The sequence below is a fragment of the Rhinatrema bivittatum genome, chromosome 4 (assembly GCF_901001135.1).
Source record: "Rhinatrema bivittatum chromosome 4, aRhiBiv1.1, whole genome shotgun sequence".
Classification (NCBI taxonomy): Eukaryota; Metazoa; Chordata; class Amphibia; order Gymnophiona; family Rhinatrematidae; genus Rhinatrema; species Rhinatrema bivittatum.
The window spans coordinates 33841156-33862955 of record NC_042618.1 but is presented as its reverse complement, the minus strand read 5'-3'; the positions used below and the strand labels follow the sequence as shown (position 1 = coordinate 33862955).

The 21800-nt window shown below is 43.5% G+C and overlaps 1 protein-coding gene and 1 long non-coding RNA gene across 2 annotated transcripts in view; one reads left to right on the top strand and one right to left on the bottom strand.

Moving 5' to 3' along the window:
- EVL (Enah/Vasp-like) overlaps positions 1-7282 on the bottom strand; it is a 365975-nt gene extending 358693 nt beyond the window's left edge. Inside the window, exon 1 of the mRNA XM_029597934.1 lies at positions 6838-7282. Within this exon, the coding sequence (XP_029453794.1) occupies positions 6838-6842 (5 nt within the window). The 5' untranslated portion in view covers positions 6843-7282. The remainder of the gene's footprint in view (positions 1-6837) is intronic.
- A 201-nt stretch (positions 7283-7483) lies between these two features.
- LOC115089714 overlaps positions 7484-21800 on the top strand; it is a 40960-nt gene continuing 26643 nt past the window's right edge. Inside the window, exons 1-2 of the long non-coding RNA XR_003856211.1 lie at positions 7484-7619; positions 8034-8081. This is a non-coding gene — a long non-coding RNA (uncharacterized LOC115089714). The remainder of the gene's footprint in view (positions 7620-8033; positions 8082-21800) is intronic.

Here is a 21800-nt window from a genome sequence, read left to right as displayed (position 1 = left end):
AGCCAGGAGAGGACTCAAAGGTAGAGAGATGAGAAGATGCGGGAAGGCAAGGACACGGCGGTTAAGGTTGTTTAGGAGAGAGGAACTGGGCTCTCTCTCATCCAGCAAGTGGTGTCCGCTCTGGAGCTGGGGGAGGAAGACAAGCCGGTTAAGAGAAGAGGAGTCACCAATCTTAAAGGCAGAGCAGTGCAGGCCTTCCCCCTACACCAAGATATTAAAGATGTGATAGATTTGGAATGGGACACCCCAGACACACAGTTAAAGGCTAAACGCGCTACGTGTAGTCTGCATCCACCGTGTCAGGAAGAAGTGGAGCTGGGTTTTGTGTTTTGTTTTTTTAAGTTCCACAGAATCGATGCCCCGGTAGCAGCGATCTCAAAGAGAACCGCTATTTCCTGTAGAAGGGGGCGTGGCCCCCAAAGACACACAGGTTCGGAACATAGGCTGCTTCCTAAAAAAAAATCCTTTGAGGTGGCACGCGGCACTCTGAGGAGGTTGTGTGGCTAAGGCCTTAATAAGATGGATTCAGAAATGGCGAGAAGAGGCCAGCGAAGCGGGGGATAGTTCATCAGCCTCAGCTCAGATACAGCGGATCTTTAATAATAATAATAGGATCCTTCCTATCACAGGGGCTGGGTCACCCTGGTGGCCCTGAATTGGCCCAGGCGCCCATGGTATGGAGACCTTGTAAGATTAAGGAAGGAGGGCTCAATCAGCCTAAAAGGGATCAGAGGCCTCCTAAGTCAGGGTCCGGTGACCATGGAGGATCAGGAATCCTTCTGTCTTACAACCTGGCTCTTGAGAGGAGAGAATTGAAAGCCAGGGGGTATTCAGTAGAGATGTGCATCGATTTTTGTGTTCATGTCGTTCTTCGTTTTTCGGCCACCATGGAAAATGTCGTTTTTTTTCGGTTCGGGTCTTTTTTTTCGCGAAAAATCGATTTTTAGTTAGCGCGCACTAACTCCTGTTAGTGCGCGCTAACAAAAACCGTTAGATTTTGTTACTTTTTGTTAGTTCTTGTTAGTGCGCGCTAATGGGAGTTAGCGCGCACTAACGGGGAGTTAGCGCGCACTGACTCCCGTTAGTGCGCACTAATTGGAAAAACGAATTTTTGCGAAAAAATGGGAAAATCCTGATTTTTTTCGGGCTCCCTGAAACATGCCGAATTGGACGATTTCGTTGCAATTTTCCAATTCGGCAAAAACGAATGCACATCTCTAGTATTCAGAAGCAGTCAATACCACCTCACATAAATCAAAGAAAAACTCGACCTCCTTAGCGTATTGTAGAGTGTGGAGGCTGTTTGAAATGTGATGCAAGAGTCAAAATATTGTCCCCGCTAACATGGAGAAAGGATCAATCCTACAGTTCCTACAGGAAGGTTTGGAAAAAGGGCTAGTGCTAAATTCTTTAAAAATCCAGGTAGCAGCCCTGGTGTGCTTTAGGGGCCAAGTTAAAGGGTCCTCGGTGGGGGCCCACCCAGACGTGGTGCGTTTTCCGAGGGCTGTAAAAAGCATGTCTACCCTCCAATCCACCAGGGTAATGCCAGCTTAGGACTTGAATCTCGTCCTGAAGGCCTTATGAGTCCCCTTTTCAGCCTTTGCGGGAGGCATCCATGAGGGACTGGACATTAAAAACAATTTTTCTGATAGAATCTCAGAGCTCTAGACGCTCTCATGTAGGGACCCATATCTGATATTTCACAAAGATAGGGTCACAATAAGACCAGTCCTCTCCTTGCTCCCAAAAGTGGTATCAGAATTTCATACGAACCAGGAAATCTCACCCCCAGCATTCAAGAAAAAAAGAAAGTATAGGAGAAGAAAAAAGGCTGCATTTATTAGATGTTAAAAAAAAATCATCGAGATACCCGGACGTCACGAATGATTTCAGGAAATATGATAGATTATTTGTGTTTGGTGACCCAAGAAAAGGACTGGCAGTTTCCAAGGATTCCATCGCAAGATGGATCAAGGAAGTAATAGCAGCAGCTTATATTGGTCAGGGCAAGCAGGTGCTGGTAGGCCTGAAGGTCTGCTGTACTAGAACCCAGTCGGCAACCTGTGAAAAGCGCAAGGCCGCGTCTCCTCTGGAGATTTGCTGGGCAGCAACTTGGGCATCATTGCATTCATTTACAAAGAAATTATAAATTAGATTTGCAGACGAAAGGAAGATATAAGGTTTGGCAGGAAAGTGCTGACAGCGGTAGAACCTGTACCCCTCTCAAATTAACACTGCTCTGGCACATCCTAGAAGTTCAGACTGGTCTGCAGGACGAAAAGGAAGGTGAAATTGAATCTTAACCGTTAACCTTCTTTCCTCAAGTCCTAGCAGACCAGTCTATATCCCACCCAAGCAAAAAAAAAAGTTTTAATAAATAAATTAATAAATATAGAAGAAGGGGATAAAATAATATTTAGAAACTAGACACGAGTGAGGGGAAAATATGCTCATACAGGCACAGGCGAGCTTTCTCATTAGGTGTCCCAAAAAGGGGAAAGAAGGGGAGTTCATAAATTCAGTTATTACACAGATTTTCTGACCTATTAATCTGCTCCCACTGTCTCCTAAATGTGTTTAATTAGGTTGTCTATCTAGGGCAGTAAGTTACTGACTAGTTGTAGATTATCCCAGATGATATAACAGCAAAAAAAAAAAAAGAAGAAGAAGAAAGTTCTCTGCTTCCATCTGCTGGGGAAAAGAGGGATCCCAGAAGTTCAGACTGGTCTGCTAGGACTCAAGGAAAGGAAATTAACAGGTAAGATTAAATTCCACTATTACTGCCATGTCATAGATAAGGTTGCTGCTATTTGAGTCCTGAGATAGTGCTGGTATGGTATGGTATGGAAAGATTCTAGGTGTCTTTTTTGGGGGGTTGTTTTCTCAAAGTGTTTGCAGTTACTGAGATGAGTGTGCATGTGGAAGGGAAGGAGAAGTGAGTGAGTCTGGGGAGTGAATGAGAGGCACGAGAGTGAGTGCGTGTGAGAAAGAGCACGTATGCGTGAGAAAGAGTATGAGAGTGAATATGCAAGTATGTTAGTGTGTGTGTGTGTGTGTGTGTGTGTGTGTATGTGATAAACTTTGTGTGCATGCTGCTACCAATGTTTCCTCTAAGGACTGGGATGCTGTGAGCATAAAATTGATAGGCATTTTGCATCAAAGAAAGTAGTGCTCACAACGTAATGAAACCAAATGTTTTTGGTCATAAGCAAAAGTTTTTTACACACAGTTACCTAATCCTTAGAGGAAACATTGATGTGGAGAAGCGGTAATGTGGGGCGACTGCGCCAGAATCCATGCTTTAGTGGTCCCCCAGCATAAATCTGATTCCACTGCAAGAAGGACTCCAATAGCCCCAATAGCGTCCGTTGCACATCAGTGGGAAGCGCCATCGGGGTGCGTCTACTGGCACAGAGGAAGGGGCAGTGCCATTTATTTGTACCTTCCCACGCAGTGCAGAGGAATCAATGGTAGACGGGAAGAGATGCCTATCACCATCAACAATGTGCCTGGGATGGTTATGGAGAGAGAGGAGGAAATGTTTCCTGGGGTCTTGGTGCCTGGAGGAGGGGAGAATGCTTGTTGATAGAATCTTAGTTGGAACGGAAAGGGCTTCATGGGGTATTTTGGAGGGAGGCATAGACTGTGGAGAGATTACTTAAGTGGGTCATGGCGGGGGGTGGGGGGAGGAGGCTGCATGAGGTGTCTTGGGCGAAAGGGAAAGGACTTCATGGAGTCTTTTGGCGGAGTGCAGAGTAGAATCTCAATCTTGAGGAATGGACTCCCTCTTGTCCTTCAATCATGGGTAGGGGGCCCTTTTCTAGCTGATTCACCCTGGGCCCCCCCACCCCTCTAAGTTCATCCCTGGTGTAGCCTATCCCACTAGCAGCCGAAGAGTGGCCTTCAGGGCTTCTGTCAAATTAAAGAAGAGAGAGAGAGACCCGATGTGAGTCAGAGAGTCTGTGTGAGTAATAGAGCATGTAGGAGAGAGGGCATGTGAGAGAAAGTAAGAGTATAGATGGTGTGAGACAGCGAGATCAGGTATGAAATAGAGAATGTGAGTTGTGTGTGAGAGAGTATGTGTATGAGAACATGAAAGCATGTATGAGAGCGTGCATGTGTGTGTGTGAGAAAGAGAGCATGTATGAAAGTAATTTTGTTTTATGAGGAATGGCGATTCTATTTTTCCATTATTGCACCTCATATAGAGTTAAATTTTCATTTGCATACGGTATTTTTATTTATACTTTATGGTCTCTTTATTGTGATTCTGGTATTGGTCTGCGCATTGGTGTTTTATGGGAGGTTTTATATATATATATATATATATATATACAGTATATATATTGTGAGTGTGTGTGTGTGTGTGAGTGTGTATAGAAATTTTGTGCTGACCCACTAATCCAAGACAAGCTCAGGGTGACTGGAAAGCAAAATATTTCAGGTATGGAGACTAGGGTATTTTTCCGTCCTTATTAGTTTTAATTATTGGGTGTCTGATGCCATTTTGAAAATATTTTATTGCTCTTTAGAAAAATTTTAAAATTTGATGAGCTCTTAATTATTGGATGTTAGTGTATTCAGCAACTCATTGGAAATGTTCTTATTAGTATGATTTTATTAGTTTCAAGTGAGGAGATCTAGAGGAGACAGAGAGAGTGAACCAGGGGTTGCTGTGGGGGGGGGGGGGGGGGGGGGGGGTGCCAAAGGTAGTATCCGCCCCGGGTGTCACATACTTTAGGTACAGCACCGAGCAATAGTCACGTGGGATAGCGCATATAAAAAAAATGTGTATGGTAATTAAGAGTGGTGTTCACTATCCTGCTTCACAAAAGACAGAGAGAGAACGGAAAAAAATCATAGAAACAGACATAGATACAGAACACCAGGCTCTTCTATGCCACCCCTTATCTTTTTCTGTGGCAGTCCCACAGAATCTGTTGGATCTCTGGCTTTATCTTCATTTCCTCTCCTCTAAGGATCCTCTGCGCTTCGTCAGTGCTTTCCCGAGCTCCCAGTTACTGTTTTTGCCTCCACTACCACTGGGATGGCAAGCATCCACCACCCAGCCTTCAGTGATGGTGCCTGGCCAGCTTAGTACAACTGTTACTAACTTTTTTTTTGTTTTGTTTTGTTTTTTTAACCACCACTCTCTTCTTATGCTTTAACTGCAGAAAAGCAATAATAAAACATTCAAATTAGATTTTTTTGTTGTTTTTTAACCAGAGGGGCAAAGTTTGATGGTAAGCAAGAGGGAGGGAGAACACTGGATCATGGGACTGTGAAAGCTTGCCCCCCCCCCCCCCGCAGATACCTTCTGATAATAAATTAACATAAGAAAAGCACACATGCTCTCTCAAAATGGTCTAATCTACAACTACACACAATCTCCAAAGGCATTGAGAAATTAAGAACTACAGTACATAAGACTCCTAGACCTGTACAGGTGAGGAGATTTGCTAATGCAATATTTATATGCTCTTTATAGTCCTAAAATTGAATTTCCTTAAAGAGTGCCAAGTCTGACTGGTGCCAAGGAAACCCGTGGTACCCTCCTTCAGCAACAACTACAGCAGAGAAGTTAATTTATCTTCAGACTTGTTCTGCTTCAGGGGTATGCACTTGCTTTCCTAAATAATCCGATGTAAATCAGTCATATGGGGTTAAATAATGACATGCAAAATGGCTAGAAACAGCTCCAGCCCCTAGTACAAACAAAAAATCATGGAGTTCCTAAAATCCCCAGCAAAGACCCTGAGGAAATCAACAAGAATTAGAAAAAAAAACCAAAAAACCTGTTTGGGATGGAAGAAGTAAATCTCTTGAGATATTATAAGCAAGACAGGCAGGTGGTTTCCCCATGAACTTCCAGCTACCGGATCTATTTCCCTGCCCTGTCGTCAGTCTCTGCTGACATGTGCCTGCCCAGCCAGCCACACTCGCTCCTCGCAGGATGCTGCACCGCTGCCAGCCAGGTTTCCCCTTTCCTTGCCAGGAAACCATTAATCTGCTGGAACCATAAAATAGGTCCCCTGCTTCAAGAAATCATAAGAACATGCCATACTGGGTCAGAGCAAGGGTCCATCAAGCCCAGCATCCTGTCTCCAACAGTGGCCAATCCAAGTCACAAGTGGCCAGACATTAACTAGATCCCATGCCACTAAAGCCGGCAGCAAGCAGTGGGCTATTCCCTAGTGATTAATAGCAGTTTATGGACTTCTCCAGGAACTTATCTAAATCTTTTTTTAAACCCAGCTACACTAACATCCTTAACCACATCCTCTGGCAATGAATTCCAGAGCTTAATTGTGGGTTGAGTGAAAACGAATTTTCTCAGACTTCTTTTAATCATATGCCTAATATTAATAATAAAAAACAATAGGAGTTTAGAAAAGGCAGAATAGCGGCTCCTGTTCAAAAGGTGAGAGAGATAAAAAAAAACCCCATGATTCATTTGCGTCTCCTCATTCAAAAGCAACGATCTTGCATTATTCTTTCGCTCACCTGCAGATGTGCTGCTCGACTGAGCTGAGCATCCACACGGAAAGGAAAATTAATCGGGGGGCGGCGGTGAGTAACGGGAATCATTTCTCTCTACCTTCTCCCCCACCCAGGCTCCCAACGAATGCGCCGAAACGATGTCAGCACCTCGTGGTGCAATTACTCGGCGATGCTAAAACGGTCGGGAGCGGTGGCCTAACCTGCCCCCGGTGTACACAGGCAGGCGGGAAGGATGAAAAAAAAAAAAAAAAAAAAAGCCCTGTAACCATGCCTCCCCCTCCGAGGACCACAGCTCGCAGCCTTCCCCCAAACCCTCCACCGCACTATAACGCTTACCTCATTTTTTTCCTCAGTTTGCTGGCACGGTTTATTGATTTAATACGAACGAGACAGCAGATAAGGGGCTGTCAGACCCTCTTCTGTGGAGAATGCAATGCAGCGGCTCGCTGACGCCGCATCTGCCGAGAAAGCAAGCGATGCGCCCCCGCCAGGTCTCGCTCCGTGAATTCGGCTTTTCCTCTCGCTGCCGAGTCCCTCGAATCTCATGTTTAATTCCCGCTAGCTGCTCGCCTGCTCCCTTCCGGCTGCCAGCTGTCTCAGAGGCGCTGCTGCCATCTTCTTTTCTCTCTCTCTCTCCCTCCGCCGGGGCGGTGAGCGCCGCCGCGGCTCTAGACGAAACAAAAACACAAAGCCGCCGCTCAAAGCGCTGCTGACAGCCTCACTTCCGCCCGCCGGGCCTCGGCAGCCAGCAACCTCCCTCCCTCCCTCCCGGAGCAGCGGGACCCGGAGCGCGCGCGCGCCCGGAGGGGAACCCCGTGCAGGGTGCGGAGCGCGGGGAGCGGCGCGCGCGCTGCGTGTGTCGGGTGCAGACCTGGAGACCACCGCCGCCGCCGACCTAGTGCTGCGGGCTATTGAGCTAGCGCACGGCCATGCCGGGCAGTGCCGAGCCGGCTCGTCTCAGCTTGGCTTAGCTCAGATCACACGGAAGCACTGCTCGTGCAGCTGCCGACCACCAGCCCTTCTCCTTTTTCATGAATCAATTCCTAGAAGCTAATAGAAAGGGAAATCTGGTATTTACTGTATCATTGGAGCAAGAGAGAAACCCAAATACTCTGATGGTAGGTAATCGCTACTGAGGTAGTTGGTCTGGAGGGGTAACCTGGATAAGCCCTATTTTCTGCCGTCAGGTTTCCATATATCAGTCCGTTTCCATGTTTAAGTGTCTAATAATTATAACCAGAGACGAATTTGGACTGGAAGGGGCTCATTCAAGTAAGGTGAATGACACTGGTTTTTTTTATATGTGTTTGGCCTTCATATCCACCATGAGTTTTGTTTTTTTTTTTTTAATGTGTGAGGATTATAATTTTTTTTTATAATAAATAAAAAAAAAAGTGCATCATCACCTATTTCTGGCACATAGAGCAATGGTCCTGGAACCATGTCACTTTTAGAAAACAAGAATTGGCAGATACTAAGCAGTTTGCAGTGATGCAGCTGGTGCCTGGTAACCTTTTTTTTTTTTTTCTTAGCCATCCATCACACAAAAGGTTGAAAAATAAATATCTGCAGAACAATAGGTAGGTGACCATGCTATTAATCTTTTATTGGCTGGGTACATTTATCAGTACTGCCACTTAAACATCCCTCCTCCTCTAATTCCTGTACATGCCAAGATACTAAGGATCTGATTTGCTAAGCTGTTGTCTCACAATGCAAGAAACGTCAGGGATGGTAACTTTCAAACCGGGACACGTGCAAACATTTGCACACATACATCGGCCCACAACCAGGGCCACAGCCATTTTATAACATACACGCGCATGTTATTAAACAGCCTGGCTGCATAATTTTAAGTGGGCGTGAGAATGTGCGTGCAAATCCCACTTCTACCACATCAATCGGGATTATAAAAAGGGGCACATGCTGATGCCATTCCCAGTTTTACCAGTTCATCTGCAGTTCAGATAGGTCCTCCCCCCTCCCCCCGTTTAATCGCCTTCGTGCCCTCCAGTTAACCCCAATCTTTAAAACCTTGCAGATCTGCCTAGTTTTCTCTCTTTTTAAATTTACAAATCATCCATAGCAGAAGTTAAGTTACGCAGCAGGGGACCTCGGCGCTCGCCAGGTTGTGTAAGTATTTACGCACTCATATCAGGTTCATGCCCCATAACCCCCACGCCACACCCCTTTTTTAAAAAAAACTTTGGAGATGTGCGCACTGCAGCATTTACACACGTATCTAGGCAGCCTTTAAAATCCGATTGTGCGCGCAAACACGACTTATTCAGGCATCCACCGACTGATGCATGCCCCAAGCTTTTAACATTCACCTCTAAGTGAATTAGGCCCAATTTGTTATTGTTCAGTCTGGCTAAATAACGTATATATATAAAATGAAAGAGAAGTGAGGCTAGCAAATTAGCAAAACAGAACAGAAGGAACCAAAGTTGCACTTACCAGGCACCTAGGGACTAGATTTCCTGCAGGAACAAATCATATCTCAGAGGAATGACAGACACATAGTATAAGAACATAAGAAATTGCCATGCTGGGTCAGACCAAGGGTCCATCAAGCCCAGCATCCTGTTTCCAACAGAGGCCAAACCAGGTCACAAGAACCTGGCAATTACCCAAACACCAAGAAGATCCCACTGCACTGATGCAATTAATAGCAGGGGCTATTCCCTAAGTAATCTTGATTAATAGCAGTTAATGGACTTCTCTTCCAAGAACTTATCCAAACCTTTTTTGAACCCAGCTGCACTAACTGCACTAAGCACATCCTCTGGCAACAAATTCGAGTTTAATTGTGCGTTGAGTGAAAAAGAATTTTCTCCGATTAGTCTTAAATGTGCTACTTGCTAACTTCATGGAATGCCCCCTAGTCCTTCTATTATTCGAAAGTGTAAATAACCGAGTCACATCTACTCGTTCAAGACCTCTCATGAGGCAGCTTTCTCTTTTCTTCTTAAGACTATTTCCTTCTCTTCATCTCCTTATTTCTCTCTTCAAAGCTTGTCCGATTAACAGTTCATTCACAGCTTACATTTTTATCTTCAGCTGGTAGACTGTGATTAATTATTAGATATATGTTTCATCAGTGTCTGTCCATCTGCATACATGCGTAATTGGGGACCCATCTCCATGGATGGATTTGACTGAAATCTGTAGGAGTATTTTACTGAGGAGCCAGCATGGCTGCTGGTTTTCAGTCAAATCTGCCCATGTGGAAGGCGCCCAACAGATGCGGCAGGAGAGTGGGGCCATCCATGAACTGGCAGGAACATCTTTATTCCCCCTGTCGCTCCTTGTGACCTTGGGCAAGTCACTTTACCCTCCATTGCCTCAGGTACAAACTTACATTGTAAGCCCTCTGGGGACAGGGAAATACCTACAGTACCTGAATGTAATCCACTTTGAAGTGCTGAAAAAAGTGCAAAAAAAGTGGATTATAAATCTAAATAAATAAATAAATAAATAAATAAATAAAAATTAAATATAGGCTGCGCTGTACAATGGTGATACGTGGTAAGATAAGTCCCTGCCCAAAAGACAGGGCAGGTGCAAGGGTATTAGGCACCATCCCAATCTCTTTGCTTCCTTTCTGCCCAACATCCTCTCTCTCCACCCTCTATCTGTTCAGAATCCTCTCTCTCTCCCCCTCACCTTCAGCTGCCCAACGCCTTCGCTACACAACTCCCCCTCCTCACCCAGCTTCCTCCGGCTCCACCCCAATGCCTACTCAGCATCCATCCCCTCCTTGTGGTGCTGTTCCTTAAAAAATGAATAGGCAGCACTTGGAAGGTTCTGCCAACACCCCCTGCCTCCTCCACCCCGCTCCCCCCCCCCCCCCCAAAAAAAAAATCTCTCTCTCTATATTGGTGCCATAGCTGACCAACTAGTTTGCTTAATGGGAGAACTGGTCCTGCCAATAGTTTATAATCAGTGAATATCTCAGGGAACAGGAAAGAAAAGTGACTTGCCAAGATTACAAAGAGTCAGTGAGAGAAACAGGATTTGAACCCTCAATTCCCTGGCTCCCAACCCATTGCTCTAACCCTCACTTATTTAAAAATAAAAATTTATGAATCGCTTTCCAGCTTTTAAACAGAGTTTTCTCCTTACACCGAAACCACAGCGAATCTGTCTCCTCTCTATTGGGCCGATACAGTAAAAATCATGGGAGAGCGGGCAAGCGCCCGCTCAGGCCACTGTCCTGTGCACGCGATTCAGTAAGTTAATTTATTTAAATTAGGGCCCGCGGTAAAAAGAGGTGCCAGGGACACTAGCACATACCTAATGCCTCTTTTTGGACAGGAGCGGCGGCTGTCAGTGAGTTTGACAGCCGATGCTCAATTTTGCCGGCGTCTGTTCTCAAACCCGCTGACAGCCATGGGTTCGGAAACCGGACGTTGGCAAAATTGAGCATCCGGTTATTGAGCCTTGGGCCCATTTTACATTTTATTTTTAATTTTTAACTTTTTTTTTTAACTTTTGGGACCTGCTTTTCTGTGCACTTCCCCGGCGCCGGCAGAAATTAACGCCTACCTTTGGGTAGGCGCTAATTTCTTAAAGTAAAATGTGTGGCTTGGCTGCACATTTTACTTACTGTATCGTGCGGGAATAACTAATAGGGCCATCAACATGCATTTGCATGTTGGGGGCGCTATTAGTCTCGGGGGGGGGGGGGGGGTTGGACGCACGTTTTCAACGCGCTATTACCCCTTACTGAATAAGGGGTAAAGCTAGCGCGTCGAAAACACGCGTCCAAATGCCGGTTAACAGTGCGCACCACCGTGCTTAAACGCCCATAAGCTGTTCAAAGCACTGCATTTATTTGACTTTCCAATGTCCAACTAGAATTTAGCATGACCCCCAAGAGATCTCACATTGTTACTTGCTGTAACCATCTTTCCCTCAATTTGGAGTTGATATTTCTCATGTTAGATCCCTCTTTGGGTACTTCAATTATTTTAGTATTCAAAATTAAAGAGTTCTCCCTTAACCAGATACCAACAATATCCATACATTCATTAAAACGAGAAAGGACCTGTCCCTTAATTGGATCCCAGAGGCACTAAAATGTGAACATCGTCAGCGTATATAAATGGAATAAAACCAAACAAATGAATACCACCTCCCAAAAGTGCTAAATATACATTAAACAATAAAAGGGATAATGAGGGGTCCACAATTTACAGAACACATACGAGTACATAGCCCCTGAAAATACACCAGTTACATCTTATTTTGCAAGAAACAGCAAATCTATCCCAAGACAGTTCCCTGCAGTTTCAAAAACTGACAATGTAGCACAAGGATATCATGATCCACCAAGTCAAAAGCACTCAAGAGATCAAGAAGCACCATCAATACAATAAACCCTCTATCCAAATGGGGTAGCATGGAGTCCATGAAATGCACCATAATGAGGACCTTATGACACTGAAAGACTGGGCATCCAGATTGCAGATGAAATTTAATGTGGACAAGTGCACGGTGTTGCATATAGGAAAAAATAACCCTTGCTGTAGTTAAACAATGTTTGGTTCCATATTAGGAGCTACCACCCAGGAAAAAGATCTAGGCATCATAATGGATAATACTTTAAAATCGTCGGCTCAGTGTGATGCGGCAGTCAAAAAAGCTAACAATGTTAGGAATTACTAGGAAGGGAATGGTTAATAAAACAGAAAATGTCATAATGCCTCTATATCACTCCATGGTGAGACCGCACCTTGAAAACTGTGTACAATTCTGAATGCCACATCTCAAAAAAGATACAGTTGCGATGGAGAAGGTACAGAGAAGGGTGACCAAAATGATAAAGGGGATGGAACAGCTCCCCTATGAGGAAAGGCTGAAGAGGTTAGGGCTGTTCAGCTTGGAGAAAAGATGGCTGAGGGGGAAATGATAGAGGTCTTGAACGAGTAGATGTGAACTGGTTATTTACACTTTCGGATAATAGAAGGACTAAGGGGCACTCCATGAAGTTAGCAAGTAGCACATTTAAGACTAATTGGAGAAAATTATTTTTCATTCAACGCACAATGAAGCTCTGGAATTTATTGCCAGAGGATGTGGTTAGTGCAGTTAGTGTAACTGGGTTTTAAAAAGGTTTGGATAAGTTCTTGGAGGAGAAGTCCATTAACTACCATTCATTAAGTTGACTTAGGGAATGGCATTTGCTATTACTGGTATCAGTAGCATGGGATCTTCTTAGTGTTTGGGTACTTGCCAGGTTCTTGTGGCGTGGTTTGGCCTTTGTTGGAAACAGGATGCTGGGCTTGATGGACCCTTGGTCTGACCCAGCATGGTAATTTCTTATAATGGTCTCTGTGCTACATCCCCTTTACCCAATCTATTTGTCTTCCAGAAATTCAGATATCTGGGTGGTCATTACCCTAATACTTTTACAACAAAAAGTAAGTTAGCTATAGGTTTATAATTAGAACATATTCTGGGATCCACATTAGCACTTTTTAAAACTGGGACAACTACAGACTTTTTCAACACATCAGGAACCAACTCTTCAGTTAACAAAGAGTAAACCAAATTCCAAGGATCGTTCAATACTATATCAGATAGCACATCAATTAAGTAAGGACAAGGATCGAAAACAACATTTAGACTCTCTAAAGTTTTCAAATCAACTAGATTGGGATAATCAGTAACACCAATAATCTGTTCCTGCAATGGTGCACCATCCAACAAATCTATAGTAATAGACACACGTGGGTGGATATCTTCCATTACTACATTTCCTTTATCCCCCACCTCTTGTGACTGAATTTCTCAAATTTTAAATCTTTTCCTTAAAAAAAAAAAAAAAAAAAGAACGCAGGGCATTTATACGCATACAATTGGGTTTTACTCTAGTAAATGCACTTTGCTCAAGTAAATGGCTTTTAAAAATTCCTACAATAGTATGTTACATTTACATGCATGGGGGTAGATTTTAAAACATACGCACGTGCACGAGCTGATTTTATAATCCGCTCACGCATGTGCAGGCAGCGCACGCAAGGGGGTGAATTTTTGCAAAGTCTACGCAGCGACGCAATCGGGTCTTCTCCAGTTCCCTCCCAGTCCGCTCCAATTAAGGAGCAGACTGGGAGGGATCCTGCCTAAACTTCCTTCCCCTCTCCTCCCCACCCCCTAAACCTAACCTACCTTGCCTCAATTTTTTTTATTTTATTACTTACTGCTCCTCGGGAGCAGAAGTCATTTACATGTGGCTGCCGGCACGAGCCTCCCTGGGACAGTGGCTAATGGCCGCTGTCCCAGCCGGCCTCTGCCCTGCCCAGAACACGCCCCCCCCCCCCCCCCCCCAGCCTGCCCTTTTCTCAGGGCCCAGCAATTGTGCGCATATCGCCACTTACGCGCGTGGCCAAGCCCTTCTGAAAATGTGCACGGTGCACGCAGGGCCCGGCCATGCACGTAAGTAGCGATTTTTATGCGTGTGGCCGATTTAAAATTCGGTCGATAACTCCTTTGAAAATTACCTCCATACAGAAGAATTTTCAAAGGAGTTCCGCACGTAAATGTAGCATACTATTGTAGCAATTTTCAAAAGTCATTTCCACGTCTAAAGTACACTTACATGAGCAAATCCTATGGACAATTCAATGGCATATATTGTAGCAATTTTCAAAAGTCCACTTACATGGGTAAAATGCATTTGCATGGGTAAATCCCAGTTTTATACAAGTAAATGTTTTTGAAAATCAGGCCCATAGTGAATTACAGTCAGGAACATCCTCATAAATGAGGTTTCATCTATCATCTCCTAACATACAACCTACTAATATAAAAATTATTCTAGGATCATTATTAGCCTTCTCAATAATGCCTGAATAATATTTGTTCTTAGCAAAAACAACTGTTTAAAAATGTTCTGCAGCTGCCACCTTCCAGAATCTATCTTCAACTAACCCTGTCTTTCACCATCTCCTCTCTAAGCAACATAGTCTACATTTCAGTTCTTGTAATTGCACAATGTACCAAGGGGCATTTATTCTCTTACAATTTTGTACCCTGCCCTTTGTTACTTCCTGTCTCCTCAACATGCCAATTCCATCCCCTGCTCTAATAAAGAACTGGAAGTCACTACCCAATGATCTGTCAGCCCAATAAACACCCATTAAATTAGACACTTCCTCTACAAACTTTGGAAGATCCACTTTTTTCCCCCCACATCTCTTTATTGAGCAATACAAAGCAAAAGAAATACAGAACAAAGCAGGCAACTCCATTAAGCAGAGAATCCCTCATTGTTTTCTAACAGTATTCCACATTTAGGAACCCCAAACCCCCACCCCTGCCCTTCACCAATCAGTATTTAAGAGAAAAAAAACACCATGGAAGTCCATTGGCCATCAATTGTATACTCTTCGGGCAAGGCGCCAGACAATTCATCCAGTTCCTACAGTAACCCAACAAGCTGAGAGATAGTCAAGTAGCAAGCAGGAAAGCGTTCCAAATCTCTACAGGTAAAGTGAGAAAGAAAGGGTCCCAAATTTCCTTGAAAAACACTTTGGGGTACATTTAAAAAAAAAATTGCGAGCGCATACTTTTGTTCGCGCACCATGCGCAAACAAAAGTACGCAGGATTTCAATAGGTACGCGCATAGCCGCGCGTATCTTTTAAAATCCGGGGTCGCCGCACGCAAGGGGGTGCACATTTGTGCACCTTGCGCGCGCCAAGCCCTGTGCGCGCTGCCCGTTCCTTCCACCTTCCCCCACCTTCCCCCTCCCTAACCCACCCCCCCCAGCCCTATCTAAACCACCCCTACCTTTATCGCAAAAGTTACGCCTGCCCGAAGCAGGCGTAACTCGTGCGCGCTGGTGGCCCGCTGGCGCGCCATCACCCAACCCGGGGGCTGGTCCAGAGGCCTCGGCCATGTCCCCTGGAATGCCCCCAGGCCGGCACCACGCCCCCCGGAGCGCCCCGAACGTCGCGCCGCCCCCCTGACACGCCCCCCCTAGCAAAGCTCCGGGACTTACGCGTGTCCCGGGGCTTGCGCGCGCTGCCGAGCCTATGAAAAATAGGCTCGGCGCGCTAACCCTTTTAAAATCCGCCCCTTCCTTCTTCTGAGGAAACGTTTGATAAAGAGAGCCAAGTCCGTCATGAAAGATGTCCACATATCAACAATAGGAGCAATCGGTCATATCCAATGATATAATATACTTTTTTTTTTTTGCTATTAAACACACCTTCAGCAAAAGCATACTAGTATCAGAATGTACACTGTCTTCCCTGGAATCAACACCCAGAATACAGAAAGCTTTAGACCAAGTGATTGGTACCCCTAAAATTTGGCCGGAGTTCTTGCGTACGGAATTCCTGAATATGAAGACAATTCTATAAACAATGAAAAAAATGAGGCCTCCCCAGACCCACGTTTTAAACAGCTATCAATCCCATTTTCTTCACACGTTTAGGGGAAAAAAAAAACAATTCTGTGAAAAATTCATAATTGCAATTCTCGTAAACTTACATTGTATGAGACCTTTTTAAATCTTATCATGGCAATCCCGGAGCATACTGGCATCCAATTCCTCGTCTACATCGGGATGCCATTTTTGCACCAAATTGCTGAAAATTAAAAATTTCTTACTCTGAAGCAAGAAACCGTAAAGATGAGAAAGTGACCCCTGCCATAAAAAAAAAAAAGTTTCATCGAAGTTTAATAATAGGTATTAGCGCACTGCATCTTCCAGAAAGAGCTATTATAAAACAGGTTCTTATTTGCCCTTAAAGCAAAAAATTAATATTCTGAAAACCAGGTTGTTTTTGATAAGTCAAAAGAATACACCTTATTAGCATTAATATCTAAAAAATCAGTTAAATGCAGGAGACGATACTTTAAAAGGGTGCTTCTTAGGTAGAGAGTGGAAAGGGAAATTCGGATTACCACAGAGAGGCAAATGAGGTGACACCTGAACATCTAACAATTCCGTATGCACCAATACCCCCAGACTTTCCTAACAACACTAATTAAAAGTGATGGCATAAGAGCGCCCTTTATTTCTTCCACACAGGCATGTAAAGTATATTTGGGACTGAAAGGGAAACAAGATGCTCTTAACATCCAGGAAAGAGATCTAGGTGTCATAGTGAAATCGTCAGCTGTGGTGATCAAAAAAGCGAACAGAATGTTAGGAATTATTAGGAAGGGAATGGAAAATAAAACGGAAAATGTCATAATGCCTCTGTATCGCTCCATGGTGAGACCATACTGTGTGCAGTTCTGGTAACCGCATCTCAAAAAGGATATAGCTGCACTGGAGAAGATACAGAGAAGGGCAACCAAAATGATAAGGGGCATGGAACGGCTCCCCTATGAGCAAAGGCTAGAGAGTTTAGGGCTGTTCAGCTTGGAGAAGAGATGACTGAGGGGCGCTATGATAGAAGTCTACAAAATCATGAAAGGACTTGAAAGTTAATGTAAATCGGTTATTTACTCTCTCAGATAATAGAAGGACCAGAGGGTACACCGTGAAGTTAGCAAGTAGCTAATTTAAGACAAATCAAAGAACATTCTTTTTCGCTCAGTGCATAAAGTCTGGAATTCATTGCCAGGGGATGTGGTTTCAGCAGTTAGTGTTACTGGGTTTAAAAAAGGCTTGTATAAGTTAAGAACATAAGAACATGCCATACTGGGTCAGACCAAGGGTCCATCAAGCCCAGCATCCTGTTTCCAACAGTGGCCAATCCAGGCCATAAGAACCTGGCAAGTGCCCAAAAACTAAGTCTATTCCATGTTACCGTTGCTAGTAATAGCAGTGGCTATTTTCTAAGTCAACTCAATTAATAGCAGGTAATGGACTTCTCCAAGAACTTATCCAATTCTTTTTTAAACACAGCTACTCTAACTGCACTAACCACATCCTCTTGTGCATTGAGTGAAAAACAACTTTCTCCGATTAGTTTTAAATGTGCTACATGCTAACTTCATGGAGTGCCCCCTAGTCTTTTTATTATCCGAAAGAGTAAATAACCAATTCACATCTACCCGTTCTAGACCTCTCATGATTTTAAACACCTCTATCATATCCCCCCTCAGCTGTCTCTTCTCCAAGCTGAAAAGTCCTAACCTCTTTAGTCTTTCCTCATAGGGGAGCTGTTCCATTCCTCTTATCCTAGAGGTTAAATCCATAAACTATTAAGGTAATTAAAAAGCAATAATAGCTTGTGATCTATCTAATGTTTGGGTACTTGCCAGGTACTTGTGACTTGGATTGGCCACTGTTGGAAACAGGATGCTGGGCTTGATGGACCCTTGGTCTGACCCAGTATGGCAATTTCTTATGTTCTTATGAACCAACTTGGCTGACAGTATAATCATAAGAACATAAGAAAATGCCATACTGGGTCAGACCAGAGGTATTATTTAACCAATCTCCCAAAAACCTCAAATTTGCAGCCCACATACAGGTACGAAAAGTCAGAGAGTCCCAACCCGCCATGTGCCTTTGGTGTCATTAGGTAGACTAAGGTACATGGCCCTTTTACTTCTCCATACAAAACCTCCCACACATCTTCTGAATAGATTTGTGGTCCTTCACCTTTAAAAAAATGGAAAGCATCATTAGCAAATATAACAATATAGGCGCTTTAACCATCTTAGTAAGCGCAAGCGCCCTGAGTGATAAGGGAAGAGAATGCCAGCTATCTAATTGTTTACAAAGTTTTGCCAATAAAGGGGGAATATTTAAAGCATACCAATAGGCAGGGTTCCTGTGAAGTCTCAAACCCAAATATCTGATATGGTCTTTTGCTCACATCACCGGAATATTCTCGCAATTCTGGCACGAGTCATATCTAAAGCTTCTGTTTTTTCAACTTAAAGCCAGAAACCCATTAATAAATGAAAAAATCTGAAGCGCTTTGGGCAAAGCCATTTTGGCATTGGACAATAACAAGAATATCATCTGCAAAAAGCAAAGTTTTAACTGAAAAATCATGTAGATTTATTCCCATAACCACCGGTGACGTTCGTAATTTAAACACTAACAGTTCCACTGTTGATATGAACAATAAAGGGGACAGTGGACACCCCTGCCGAGTACCCCTTTGAAGGCAGAAAGATGACCATTTACTAAAATTCTGGCAGAGAGATTTGAGTATAACAAGGTGATGTACTCAGCGATCTTCCCATAAAAAACAAATTTTGATAAAACACGAAACAGGAAGGGCCAGGATACCCTATCAAATGCCTTTTCGGCATCACAGCTCACAACTAGGAGTTCAGGAAAGAGTTATACATACAGCGCTCTAACGCTATACACACTTTGGGGGCCGATGCAATAAAAGTGTGCTGAAAGCGGACGCTAACACTCAGCACCCGCTTTCCTAACATACCCCCAGGCACCCCTCCTGGGGGCGCCATGCAATATTTAATTTAGGGGTTGTGTTAAGGAGGCGCTAGGGTCACTAGGTGCACCCTTAGCACCTCCTTGAGAATGGGAGCCCGTAAGCGATCAGCTGTCCACCTGTTAGGAATTTATTGGCATCAGTTTTCCTAATCGGCTCACAGCCAGGGGTTCGGGAAATGGACGCTTGTTAACTGAGCGTTCGTTTCCTGAACCTGATTGCCGGCGCTTTTTTTTTTTTTTTTAAAGTTTTTTTAAAGATTTGTTCCTCCTACTGAATATCACAACAATATTAAGTAAGAGGATGTACAGAAAAGCAACTTTTTCTGCTTTTCTGTACAAGTTTTGGGAGCACTCCAGGCAGGCGTTAATTTCTGAGCCCAAAAATGTGCGTATTGGATGCACATTTTTTTTTGCATTTGGAATGAATAGCTAATAGCCTCATTCACATGCATTTGCATGTGATAAGCGCTATTAGTTTCGCCCTGCATTGGATGCGCGTTGTGGAGGCGGTAATCCCTTTATTGCATAAGAGGATTAGGTAGCGCCCATACAACCCGCATCCAACTGTGCGCACTGTATTGCATTGGCCCCTTTGTAAATATTCGCCATCAAGCACCACCCATAAACAAAGCCCACTTAGTCAATAGAAATTAATTTAGGCATAAGAAACTTAAAATTGAGTCATTAGAATTTTGGTAAATAATTTAATGTCCAAATTAAGAAGAGAAATGGGTCGATACAAGGGCAATTGAGCATCCCTACCTGGCTTAGGAAGAACAACTTCCCTCATTGTATCAGGCATTCTCCAAGAATCCCACATGGATTCAAAAAGTAATCGGAGAGTATCGGAGATCTCATCTATCAAAATTTTGTTTAAAAAAAAGAGCATCAAAACCATCCGGGCCAGGAGCCTTCATGGATGGTAAGATCAGATGGCTTCCCTGACCTCCTCCATCTCAATGGGCCGATTCAATTTTTGAAGATCTATCTCAGAGATTGTAAGACACTCCACATATGCTGACAACTTGCAAATCCCCAGACTCTGCTGTGTACAACTGCTCATAAAAAGCAGAACACTGTGGCAATCTGCTCAGTGGTCGTCAAGCAATCTCCCTGCTCACTTTTTAGAAGAAATGAATTTGGATTGCTCTTGCCCTTGAATCAGAATTGCAAGGAGTCTTCCAGGCTTATTCCCAAATTGGAAGAATTTACATTTCATCCTCCATAGCGAGGATTCAGCCCTGACATGAAGTAAACCTAAGTCTATGCCAGTTGCATTAGTGTTCAAATTACACTTATAAGCCCTCAGGGTCTTCTCCAATTCCACTATATCAGCATCTAACTTCTTCCGCTTATAGCGGACATAGCAGATTATTTCTCCCTTTAAAACAAACTTAGCCCATTTCCCAAAATAATATCAGATTATTTAAGTGTTGCTGATTAAATCCTATATACTCCTCCCATCTACCCTTCAAAAATACAGGGAATTCTGGATCATTTTGCAGGTAGAGAGTCCATCAAGCTAGGTTGAGAGAACTTTGCCCAAATCTCATCTTTGGGCGAGTTTCCTCTCTCCGGGGGTCATCAAATGTTCAAAAGAGAGCACTGTTTTGTTCGTATGTCTCACATTTATTTATTTATTTAACATTTTTCTATACCGAACTTCATGACAAGCTTCATATCAGGCCGGTTTACATCAAACTTAGGGGTTAACTGAACATAACCATATAACAGGAAGGCCGAAGCGCAGATACAATTAACAGGGAGAGTGAACTTGGGGGCTAGAGTAGCCAGGAAATAAAGGACAGAAACAACTGGAGAATGAGAACGTATGAATATACAGTGGCTGTATATTCTTTGTCAAAGTATATACAGTCAAAGTATATACAGTGTATATTATATACAGTATATACAGTATATTATATACAGTGTATATTATATACAGTATATACAAAGTATATTGTCAAAGTATATACAGTGGCTGTATATACTTTGACATTCAATATACATTGAATGTCAAAGTAGCCCCTAACCCCTACACTAATACCTAAACCTCACCTAGAGTTTCTAGGTGGGCCTCATATAGATATATAAATACCTATCTAGGCTCAGGGGCATTATGGCTAGTCTCTCTCTCATAGTAAACATGGTCCCCCCAGTGGTTGTATGTAGGAAATACCACATTCTGGCACTTATCTCAAAGTGCAAAAAAGGTATCACAATTTGTGGAAACTTAGCTCTTTGCATAGGTATTAGCAGAAATTGCGATAAACTCCCTATTACCATAAAACACGCCCCTTTTCCCATCGCATGCGATACTTACCGCATTTTGATAAATCTAGGCCTAAATCTTCTATGCTAGCTATAGAGAACCTGGATAGCAGGCATTCTGACACCAGTACTTCGATTTATGAGCCAGAGCTATATTAATGAACTCTCTAGTGCCTGGATGGAGCAGCCTCCATAAATCTACGAGGCACAGGTGGTTGCATAATATCCGGGTTCTTTTATGTTCACTCAGCAGGTGACCCCTGGAAGCAGGATCTCTGTCCCACTCCGAATAGACTATACAATTTAAATCCCCACCAAGAAGGATGGGATACTCTCCCAGTTGAGATATATGAGATAAAAGGTCTGTTAAAAAAAACAAAACTGTGTATATATTGGTCGGGCATGTAAACAGAGGCTAGAATAACCTGCATACCCATAAGAACTCCAGAAAGAATAATAAAGCGGCCATGTGGGTCAGCCACCCTTTGCAGTAATTGAAAAGATATTGCCTTGTGAATAACACTCTTCGAAGTGCCAGCAACCAAGTATACCTGTGCCACCCAGCATATATGCAGTTTGGTAGCCTCAGCAGTATTCAGATGAGTTTCCTGTAAAAAAAAAAAAAAAAAAGTTTAGCATGCAAT